The following is a 12465-nucleotide window of genomic DNA, read 5'->3' as shown; positions in this document are numbered from 1 at the left end:
GGGGCAGCAAATAGAGAAAGGAAAGGAAAAAGTGTATTGGGAAAGTAGGGAATGAGAGAGGAAAGAAAAGGGGAAAGGTTAGGAATAGGAGAAAAGAGGAAAGGATGGAGGGAGGAATGAAGGAAAGCACTGTGCTTATAGTATTTCTTCTACCTTATAGTATTTCTTCTACCTTATAATGCCTCCCCCCACTCAATTTTACTCTATTGAAATACTATTCATATTCCAAGGACTTATTCAAACCAAAGGCCTATGAAAAGGCCTTCCATAATCATTCTTCATTTCCTATCATGGGAAAAATAGGTAATGATATAAACCACTCAGAGCTGGATCTCACATGTCTCAGTTAGCACAGGGGATAGAGAGCCAGGCTTGGAGTCAGGAAGACTCATCTTTCTGAGTTTAAATCTGGCCTCAACACTTAACCAGCTGTGGGACTCTGTGCAAGTCATTTAACCCTGGTTGTCTCAGTTTCCTCATCAATAAAGGAGTTGTAGAAGGAAATGGCAAACCTCTCCAGTTTCTTTGCCAAAAATGGGATCAAAAAGAGCTATACACTACTAAAACAAATGAACAACAACAACAACATGTGCCACAGGGGTAGATTTCATATCAGGGGATTGGTTTGAATAGCTTTAATGCCTTATAGGCCTTTGGGTTGGTGTAAACTTAAATTCACTCTTGATACCATCAGTAACCACCCTGACCTCAATATGGTCCTTATTATATATTATCTTGTGTCATAGTTATTTCATTAACTGTCTTTATGAATTTTTCTACCTAGATCCTAGAAAACAATGAATATGTCTTGTGTAATGTACTATAATTATTTTTGTCTTGAAAACATCCAGCACAGATCATATACAGTAGTATATAGTATATATTCCATAAATATTTTTGAATGAATGACTGACTGACTGAATAGATGCAATGGAAAAGAAATTAACTGAATTAAGGACAGAGAATGAGAAAAAAATGAAGAATATAATTAATATTTGAAAACAAAAGAGATATTGAATGAAAAAGCAGAAAAGGAAGATGTTTTATGATTTCTTTTTAAAAGGAAAATGTAGGGTAATTTAGTCTCATAATTTGAGTTCTCCATGAACATGGCCAAATTCCTCTCAAGTAGCATATGCTATATATTTATCTTAAGCTTCTCTAGAAATCATCTTTAATTAGATTTCTATTAAAGTAGGGTTTATGTACCTATGATTAGAGCCTTTCAATGTAGGCACATGCACATTTGGTGTATCACATGTAATAAGTGCTTGCTAAGTCTTTTCATTCATTCATTCACTCGTTCAAAACATATTCATTGGGTTTTATTAATATGCTAGAAATTGTGCTAAATTCCTAACCTTGGGCATTCTACTTTCTGTTTGTTTTGCCTTATGACTTTCATGCTTAAAAAGAAGAAATTCTCTCATTGTTTAATATTGGAAAAAAATAAGTGAAATACATGTGTTACGTCTTCTGCAATACGAATACACTGCTTTGCTATCCCAGTACATTGCTGGAAGTCTGATGTATCATCATGTTATGAACTATATAGTCAAGAAAAGTCTTATTTTGAATGTTACTTCTCCTGATGAACCAGATGAAGCAAACCAATTAACCATAGACACATAGACAGAAAAACAGACAAGACAGACACCAAAGAGACACATCCTGTGTCTTTGGGACTCACCAGCTTGATTTGTAGTGATGTTGACTGAGACATGCTGTGGAGGGAAAGGACTCTTTCCAGACACTCCATTGATTGCCTGGATGTCAAAGGTATAGGGAGTGTGGGCCCAAAGGCTGCTGATGAAAACCCGGCTCTCAGTTAGACCCAACTGCCTGGGCACAAACTCCACATTGTCATCACAACGGGAACAACTTCGGCGATCTGCCCGGCATTTTTTACAGACAATGTTGTAGGTTACATCATCACGCCCTCCTGTTTCTCGTGGTGGGTGCCACTCCAGAATAATGGATGTCTCATTGACGATGGAGATGACATTTCGGGGACCTGAGGGAACACCTGTGGGAGGAAAGGATTGCTCAAAGATTATTCCTTTGGATAGAATGTGGTCTTCAGCCTTTCATAACTATACTTTTTGTATGATTATATGTATAGCATACCTCATCTGAGAACCCCTCATACTATTTTTGTCTATTTGTTCCTCTCTAAGGCTAGGGAGAGGCTACCCAGTTATTTCTATGTTCTTTATAAAATGATCACTCTAGGCTCCTTCTCCTTACATCACTAAAACTTATAATATGATGATCGATGCTAGTTTCCTATTCATTAAATCTCAATCCATAAAATTGTAAAAGATATATAAAGTGATACATCTTGTTAAGTATAAAATTCCTGAAGGTAAGATCCAGAAAGTTTTTTTCTTTTTTTTTCTGTTCGAAGCAATATAGTGATAACAAATTAAAACATTACTCTGGATCAGTGATCCTAATATTATTTTGTGTTAGTAGTCCTACAATTTGTTTTGTTTTATTCTTTTTCTGAGGCAATTGGGGTTAACTGAGTTGCTCAGAGTCACAGAGCGAGGAAGTATTAAGTGTCTTAGATCAGATTTGAACTCAGGTCCTCCTAACTTCAGGGCTGGTGCTCTAACCACTGAATGAACTAGCTGCCCCAGTCCTAAAATTTTAAAAATTATTGATGATCTCAAAGACCTCTTGCTTATATTTGGTTATATTATCTACAGATATTTATTGTAGAAATTAAAATAGATATATTTTAGATGCCTATTTAATAATTCATTTAAAATAAAAAACAATGACAAATTAACATAACACTTTTTAAATGAAAAGCAACTACATTTTCAAAAGCAAAAACATCACGAGAAAATTGGAATTGTTTTATTTTTTCAAATTTCTTTAATGTCTGATTTAATAGAAGACAATTGGATTTTCATATCTGTTTCCATATTCAAATTGTTGTGATATGTTTTGGTTAAAATATATGAAAAAAATCTGTCCTCACACAGATATGTTTTGAAAAAAGGAGGATTATTTTAATAGGCATGTAACATCTTAGCATTATTATGAAAATAATTTAGACATTGAAGATCCTCTGAAAGGATGACAGAGACCTTCAGAGGTCCATGGATCACATTTTGAAAACTCATCTAGAAACATACATTTTCATTACTCCTGTTGTGATTTGCATGTTTTCATTTCCCCTCCTTCCTTTTCCTTTGCTTCATAATATTTTTGCTTTCTCAGAGCTATAAAATGTCTTGGGATGGAATCACAGAGTCACAGATCCAAAAGAATTACAGATATAATCTAATCATAGAACCAATTAATCCACACATATATTTTATGTCTACAATATGATAGACACTGAGAATACAAAGAGAAAAAAAGTAAATTGTCCTCCCTTCAAGAAGGTTTCATTCTGTGGCTGGGGTGGGGAGGTGGGAGTAGGGTGACATATGTATAAATGGATATATACAAAATTTAGGGCAGGGTATAGGAACTGAACCCAAGATATTACTGATAGGGAGCTTCCATTAAGGGACTTCCTAACAAAGCAAGTTAGGCAGTACTTTTCTGAAATTTATACTCTGAGAGTTGCCTATATGCTGAGAATGAATGCCTTGTCCAATGTCTTCTTATACTTTACTCCCTGACACAAACTTTTTAATCCACTGTCAGTGGCTTTCTGGCTGTTCCATGTAATACTGATTGCTCCATCCTGGCTCCAAGTAATCTCTCCAGATGTCCTCTCTGCCTGGAATATTCTCCCTCCTCTGTTCAACCACTGAACTCCCTGTCTTCCAGTAAGGTCCAACTAAAATACCACCTTCTACAGGAAGCCTCCCCCATCCCCTTTTAATTCTGGTATCTTCTCTCTTTTAATTTTTTTCCCTATTCATCCTATATATATTTTCCTTTTTTTATATTTGTTTGTATGTTGTCTATCCCATTCAATTGTAAACTCCTTGAGAACAGGAATTGTCTTTTGTCTCTTTTTGTTTCCCCAATGCTTAACACAGTGCCTGGCACATAGTAGCTGCTTAATAAATGTTTATTAATTGGTTGATTGCTATAGTCTGTATATGGCAGAGATCAAATGTCAACTAAGGTCTTTTTGGCCGCAAGACCAGCTTTCTGTTCACTTTGCCACATTGCTGTCCTATGCAAAACATATACAAAATAAATATAGGGGTTTTGTTTGTTTTGGGGAAATACAATGGCAGTAGACTGGGATAGTGGAGAGGGTGGAGAGAGATGGAGATGAGAAAAAGCCTCCTATAAAAGGATGCACTCTAAATGAGCTTTGAGGTTACCTAGGGATCCTACGAGGTGGAAGCCAGATCAGTCCAGGAACAGGGGACAGCATCTCCAAAGGCTCAGAGATCTGATATTGTGTGAGGAATAGCAAAAAGGCCAGAGTCTTGGACTTTATAGAATGTTATAACTGGAAAGGAATTTGATATCAAGTAATTCAAGTCTTTTTATTTTAGAAATTAATAAATTGAGGCTCAGAGGAGTGGGATGTCTTAACATAGGTCAAAGTAGACAGTGAATAACAGAGTCTATCCATCTACTGTCTCATTCACACCTTTGTTCTCTAGGTAAGAAGAGGAAGAAAGAATTTGTTCTCTTTCCACAAAGAAGGCACATAAATAAACATTGATAAGCATGGAAAACCATCTCTTTTCTCTCTTACCCCTTCGAGGCAGATTATAGGGAAAATTGTTGTTTATGCCCAGTTAATAATAATAATAATAATAATAATAATAATAGTAATAAAAACAACAATATTTATATAGGACTTTAAGTTTTGCAAAGTGTTTTACAAATATTATTTCATTTTATCCTCACAGTAATTTTGAGAGTGAAATGCTATTATTATCCCATTTTACAGCTGAGAAAACTAAGGCAGACAGAGGTCATTTAATGACTTCCCTATGGTAATACAGCTAGGAAATATCTAAGGCCAAATTTGAACTCAGCTCTTCCTGATTCAAGATCCTCTATTGTAGTCTTTAATGCTTATGTCTTGTGTCTTAGAATCAAACTACCAGCACCACTTGATCACCTTTCCAATCAAAATAACACAGGATCTTCACCTAATCTTCCTTCTAGCCTGAACCGTTGTTTATCATTGAGAGAAAATCATTATGGAAAAGAATGTGCTTTCCTTGCCTCCACCCTATCCTAACTGCTGACCACGCGTCACTGACAAGGAGATAAGTGCAAGAATCCTAATATTGGCAACATGTCCCTCACCTGCTTCTAGCACAGTGCCCTCAGCCATCATCTTGGGAAGTCATCCCTGTGGAGATGCAGCCTGGCAATAATTCATGCAGGTACTGGAGCCATAGCAGTCCAATATCCAGAAAAGGAACTTGCCACCAAAATTCTTGGTACTGCCAAGTGGTCCAACCTCAGAACCCAATGTGATTTTATCAGTGGAAATGATACTAAAGAAGAGACATTAATCTGCTTTGCTGTTAGTGCCCTGGAGTCACATAGCCTTTCTCTGACAGAGCTGAAACCATCTGCGTGTTGTGTTGTTAGAATGAGTGCCTTGGAGAACAGGGGTTGTCTAGCTTCCCTATTTGTATCCCAAGCACTTAGCAGAGTGCAAAGCACCTAATTGTTTAATAATTAAAAAAAAGATATATATCCTTTCATTCATTCATTTATGCCAAACATAACCAGATCTATGAGGAAATCAGAGGATGGAACTCTGAATTATATTCATCCATGCTTACTTACCCAAAGTCTGGCCAGGGTACAATATCTTAGCTCTTACAGTCCAACCAGGTCTAATATTCTCATAAGGGGAAGGGAAAGGGAAAAAGAAAAGGAAAGGGAAACCATCTAGTATGTGGCAAGCACTTTGCTAAGTGCTTTACAAATATCTTTGATCCTTACATCCTGGAAGGTGATTGCTATTATTATCTCCAAAGAACAAAATCAGTGTCTAAGATCTCAGTGTTAATCTGGAATCCTGGAATTATTTACATCTGGAAATCTCACACCATCTGGTGCCTCCTCAAAATTGAAAGGAGAGAGGGAGAGTGAATTCCTGGAGACCAACATGGTGATCATAACAACCTTGAGAACTGACTTCTATAGAACCAGAGGAGTTCTGATATTTGGGAAACTCTTAGACAGAAAGTAAGGATTTAACTTCAAAGTAAAGATATAACAAAGCTGTTTTATGGAAAGTCCCTGGTTGCTTATAGAGACAATGTTATTAATGAAGAAATGGTTAGCTTGTGAGATAAGAGTTATGGAAAATACATTGAAATCTACTCCTTTGAAGATAGAAGACATTGCAAGTATATGGTTGGTCCTACCCAATAATAGATTTTGAACCCCCAAGCTATTCTTTCCAGACTTCTCAGTTAAGATGAATAATAGAATTCGTCTCTAATGATTTATCAGTGCAGCCTTCTCACCTGGAAAGGACATCAGCAAAATCAACTTCTTTCTGTGACTAAGAATGTGAATGGAGGAAGGCCCTCAATAATATCCCCAATGAGTAGCCATTTGATCATCTAGTACCTTTTGAAAAGCAGTATGTCCTAGTGAATGGAAAACGGTCTAGAAACCAGAAAAACCTAAGTATGAGTCTTCTCTGACGTATTCTGTAACCCTGGATAAGTCATTTAACCACCCAGACAACTCTATATATTTTAAGTTGTAAAGAAGATGCCAACTACAATCTGCAGTTGCAGATAAGTTTCTTTACCTGGGAATTTTTCTCTTTTTAGTGAAATCACAAGTCCAATAACTATCCCTGTCTCTAGAATGGGTTATTTGTAAAAGTGATACCTTTGTCTCAAGTATTCTTTGTCAGTCATATATCCCTGAGAAAACAGTAATCTGCTCAATATGCCACATTACCAAGCCAGTGGACATGGTCTCAGGAGATGAGCTCTTCTTTCAGAGAAGAAAAAAAGGAGTTCAACCATGAGTAACAGGTCCCTGAATTTTCTCACTGTTTAGTGAACAGAAAAACAACATCCTCTGGAAATATCATCTTTGGACAGAAAGAATTTGCCCGAGCAGATGTTGATATTAGTAATGCATTCGGAATCAATTCACATGACACTCTGCAACTGAATGAGGCCGTGTGTAAAGTGGTTTATACTGGAGACAGGAATCAAATGCCAATGTATAAAATGAGGGAATAACAACCAGGTCATGGGGCACTGGGGAAGGATTATATGTTGAATCAGTCAATGACAAAACATTGTAGTAGAAAGCCAGTGTTAGATAGGATTCTATTAAAACATGAAAGAAAATCAGTCAAGTACTCTATGCAGCCCATTAGACCTGAGCTAAAGTACAATTTTCAGGTTTGCTTCTGACAGGGCAGAATTCATGAAGAATTTTTATCAGAGTCTTACAAAAAGCTTTCAAGAATTTCCCACCCATCTGCATAACAATAAACAGAAACATGTCCCTGAAGTAATGAATAGTGAATAACTACTTGGAAAGTCCAATAAGTTCACTGTTGTGTCCTAGATATATAGGGACAATCTTTGCTCACAGTCCATACATTCTAATTTATCTTAACTAATTCTTGTTTTGGATATGATGCTATCATTAGATTGGAAGCTTGAAGAGGTCAGGCATCAAAAGTAAGAGTTGGAAATTGCAGGAAGGTAGATTTTGACTCAATATGAAGAATTATAACCATTTTAAAAGGAAATGAATTCTCCTTACTGGTATTCTTCAGGTGAAAATCAGGTAATGACTTACCATTTTAGATGGGATTTATATTCTGATTAAGAGGCTAGATCAGATAATCTGTTAGTTCTCTTCTTCTGAGATGACATGTTTATTTAACTCAACATAGCATAACTATACACAAATAAATCACTCAATTTAATTCTCAGAGAAGGCACTGTCCAAATAATTATTAATTATTTAGCATTGGGTTATAGGCAGAATAAGGCTGAACAGGTAAAGGAGAGCTTAAGACTGATTGTAGTCCAATCCAGAAGAAATAGAAGATATAATCACAAAGCCATATACAAGGTAATTTTTTATTTTGGTAGAAGTGGGGAATAGGAAGGAAAAAAAGCACCTTAAAAATATCATCTCATTTGATCTTTACAACAATCCTAGGACATAGGTGCTATTATTATTCCTATTTTATAGTTGAGGAAACTGAGACCAGCAAAGGTTGATTTGCCCAGAGTCACACACCTAGTAATTAAATAAGTAAGTAAGTAAGGATGGATTTGAATTCTCTCTAACTCCAGACTATTATCCAGGCTAATATCCAGTTCTATCTACTATACCACAGATAGGAAGCTTCAAAGAAAAAGATATATACATGTGTGCAAGAATGGTTGTGGCAGCCCTCTTTGTAGTGGCCAGAAACTGGAAACTAAACAGATGCACATCAATTGGAGAATGGCCGAATAAATTGTGGTGTATGAATAAAATGGAATATTATTTTTTAGTAAGAAATGACCAACAGGATGATTTCAGAAAGGCCTGAAGAGACTTACACGAACTGATGCTGTGTGAAATGAGCAGGACCAAGAGATCATTATATATACTTCAACAACAATACTATAGGATGATCAAGTCTGATGGATGTGGCCATCTTCTGCAACGAGATGAACCAAATCAGTTCTAATGGAGCAGTAATGAAATGAACCAGCTACACCAGGCAAAAGAACTCTGGGAGATGACTAAGAACCATTACATCGAATTCCCAATCCCTATATTTTTGCTCATCTGCATTTTTGATTTCCTTCATAGGCTAATTGTACAAAATTTCAGAGTCCGATTCTTTTTGTACAGCAAAATAATGGTTTGGATATATATACTTATTTTGTATTTAATTTATCCTCTAATATATTTAACATGTATTGGCCATCCTGCCATCTAGGGGAGGGGGTGGAGGGAAGGAGGGGAAAAACTGGAACAAAAGGTTTGGCAATTGTCAATGCTGTAAAATTACCCATGCATATAACTTGGAACTAAAAAAACTATTAAAATTAAAAAATAAAATAAAATAAAATATGTGACCACCCCCCCCCAAAAAAAAGAAAAAGATACATACATGTAGACACTGGAAGATAAGTTTTTTGAGGGCAGGGCCTGGTATCAATTTTGACCTTGTATCCCTTGTACTTAGTGCAATATTTAATGCTTTGAACTAATGGGAGAGAGGGGCAAGGAGATGGTCCCTATGATTCATCAGGATTATTACAGAAACAATTCACAAATCATTCACAAATACAGAACTTCAATTCAGCTAATTATTCCTACAAAAGTAACATAAGTTCAGATCTTGAAAGAATTATACCAGGATAAAAATCAGTCCCAGCAACTAGAGCTAAAGTAATCTTAGAAGTTATTTAGACCACACCACATTATTTTGTAGCTGAGAAAACTGCAGCTCAGAGGCAAATTCACCTGATTAAGCTTAACTATATAATAAGTGACTAAGAGCTGAGATTTAAATTCAGATCTTTTGACTCCAAATAGTCATTGAATTTGGAGTCAAAGGATCTGAATTTTTCAGGTATTAGGCAAATCAAAACTTGAAAAATATTTAAAACAGAATTGGTGCTTATTTAGATCATGGTCAGTCTCATTTACCTTTTTTCTTCTATGTGAAACATTTCATTATAGTAGGGAATTACCAATGGAAAAAATATATTTTTTGATATTTTGGGCAACTGCTCAATTACAAGATTAACTGAAATATTGAGAAAGGTTGGTTGATTTGCTCAGTTACATAACCAACATATGATAATATTTAAGACTTGAATTCAGCTTTGGCTAACTCTGAGAAACTGGCTCTCAATACACTATACAAGTGCCTCTTTGTTAGCTATCTTTATATTATGAAAAGAGCTTACTCTTATTGGAAGGACTGTAAAATCATATAGTCCATTAGATTGAATATAGATCAGCTTAGAAATTTGTATTTACAGGGTTCTCCCCAGTGTCTCTTAAAGATAAAAGTCAACAGCTTCAATCAGAAATTTGAATCCCAAATAAGACCTGAGATCAGAGTATTTAGAATTATAAAGGATTGTAAAGATTTATGATTCCAACCCCCTTCTTTTACAGATGATTAAGGGTCCAATCTTAAGAGGTGAAATGATTTATCCAAAGAAACTTAGGCAGAAAGTGGTAGCTGGAATTCAGCTCTCTTGACACTAAATCTAGGATTTCCTTCATTGCATCAGATTGTCATTTAAAGAACTTCTATGATATATATAGCTCTCTCTTCTTTCCTTGACGTTTTTGCCTTGGACAAAAATTAATATTATGACCAGATCAATGGAACTCAAAATAAATTTCTCCAAAGAAAGACTCCAACCTAAGATCATATTCCTAGTATTTGTACTTTTGTACAGAGAATGTTAATTCAGAAATTGGACCTCTGGTCATCTTTCCCAAAAGTGAGAGCAGCTAAGATGATTGTGTTAAAATTTATTCTCTCTCTTTCTCTGTCTCTGTCCCTGTCTCCTTCTGTGTATGTGTTTCTTTGTGTGAAAAAGACAGAGAGACAGAGAGGGGAGAGAGAGAGAGGGAGACAGAGAGAGACAGAGACAGCGAGAGACAGTAAGAGAGACAGTGAGAGAGAAAGAAAAAGAATAAGAGAGAATTCTGCTGCTTTTTTTTTTCCCAAATAAAATCTTAGAGAAATATAATAAGAAGGATTTTGAGTCATTGTCTCCATGGATCTAAGCTCCTTAATATCATGTTCTCTTCCTCTTTTTTCTTAATTATGTACAGACAGGCTTTTTTTGAGAATTTCTCTGATCTGTTGCCAGGGTTACTGTTAGATGAAAGCACTCTGTTAAAATGGCTAGGAAAATTCTGCCTTTTTTAAAAAGAAAGAATACATTTATCTATTTTCTTTTGGGGTGGTGTTAGGAGTTTTTTCTGATGAAGGAAAGGCACCATCTATGAGTTATCCACTGAGAATGGTTTTTAATGAAAAGAGTGGAGAAGGCACTAGTGCACCTAAGAGGTTAAAACAACAGCAACAACAAAATGGACACTTGATAAGAAACAGTGCAGTAGCTTAAGACTGTTACTGTGTTGAGATAATTTCTCTCTCTCTTTAAATGTGATTTTGTAGAGATGATGTTTTTAAGAGAAGGGAGAGACAATGGAATAGGTGGGAAGGAACTTGTGAGTTTATTTGTAGGCATTAGGCTGAAATGGGAGCTCTCGAGTAATCAGAATGACAGATAGCTCAGAAAGCCAATTCCTTTATCAGGAATCTTATTAAAGCAAACTGTCCACATACCGATGGGTCAGAGCCTTTTACAATAATTTGGAAGTGAATTTCATGCTGGTCCAAAATGCCAAAAAAACCTGATTGTCCTTGATAAGCTTGAAATGCTTTTAGCACAATGTTATGTGCTTCTGAGGGCTGTCTAAATGACTTTTCATGCTTCTAGTGATGATGGTGGTGGCAGTGATCAATGATGTTTGTAATGAAGTTTGCAAGTGAAGATTTCCTGATTTTCTCTGAGGAGAGTTCAAGTTCTGTTCCACATAGTCCTCTTCCAATGCCTAAAAAATGATTTAGGCTCACTCTCTATAAATTTTAATTCAATTAAACAAATATTGAGCACATACATATTCTGTGTGAAACATTGTTTTAAGGCCTGATGGGGAAAGGGCACAGAAGAAAAATAAATCATGGTCCTTGAACTCAAGAAACTAAAAATCTCATAAAGGAGGCAAGGAAAAAAAAATTGAATAAGCATGCATGAAAAGGTACAATGATGTATAATTAAGTGCTCAAGTGAGTGATCATAGGTTAAAGAAGAGGGAGATTTCTACATGCCAGAAGGCTGGGGAAGGCTTCATGGAGGTGAAACTTGAACAAGGGAATGTTACCTAAGTGGAGAATACAAAGGCGAGGATGAAAATGAAGAATATAAAAGATAATGAGAATATTAGTTGTGAAGATAGATCATTGAGTGGTTCCAAAAAGCAAGATAAATAGTTTGGATTATATCCTTCAATAAATGGGGCACCAAAAGGGATTTTGGATCAGTGGAATTGTGTGATGAAAGTGTTCCTGAAAGTACATGAAGCTAGTAATAATTTGCAGGATTGATGAATTGTAGGAGGCTGTAACATCAGCTAAAGAACATATTCACTTAATTATATAACATCATATGTTTTTATGCATTCTAACTCTTAAATGATTTTATATTTTCTTCTTAATGAGAGTTTTAGTTCTTGAGTTCAAGGACCAAGCATTCTTTTTCTTCTGTGTTCCTTCCCCCATCAAGGCTTAACACTATAATAGGCATGATTTAACTGTCCTACTTGCTTCTATATTGAAGGACTCAGGAGGTTGAAAGTTTATGGCCACTGACTCGAATCTTTAAAAAGGCAGTCACACATAATCAGAAATTTTCATATCTCTATTTTGAGAGATGAGGGATGGATCAACTTTCCTCCTATCAACCCTAGCCACATGGCATCTAA

General features: G+C 35.8%; 1 protein-coding gene across 4 annotated transcripts in view; it reads right to left on the bottom strand.

Moving 5' to 3' along the window:
• The window catches only part of EPHB1 (EPH receptor B1), a 718019-nt gene that overhangs the window by 187316 nt on the left and 518238 nt on the right, over positions 1–12465 (bottom strand). For all 4 annotated transcript variants that reach the window (XM_051985594.1, XM_051985595.1, XM_051985593.1 and 1 more), the window contains exon 5: positions 1691–2026. In XM_051985594.1, the coding sequence (XP_051841554.1) occupies positions 1691–2026 (336 nt within the window). The remainder of the gene's footprint in view (positions 1–1690; positions 2027–12465) is intronic.

This window comes from Antechinus flavipes, chromosome 3 (genome assembly GCF_016432865.1).
Source record: "Antechinus flavipes isolate AdamAnt ecotype Samford, QLD, Australia chromosome 3, AdamAnt_v2, whole genome shotgun sequence".
NCBI classification, from domain to species: Eukaryota; Metazoa; Chordata; class Mammalia; order Dasyuromorphia; family Dasyuridae; genus Antechinus; species Antechinus flavipes.
The sequence above is the reverse complement of the archived record's forward strand: the minus strand, read 5'-3'. Positions and strand labels throughout refer to the sequence as shown.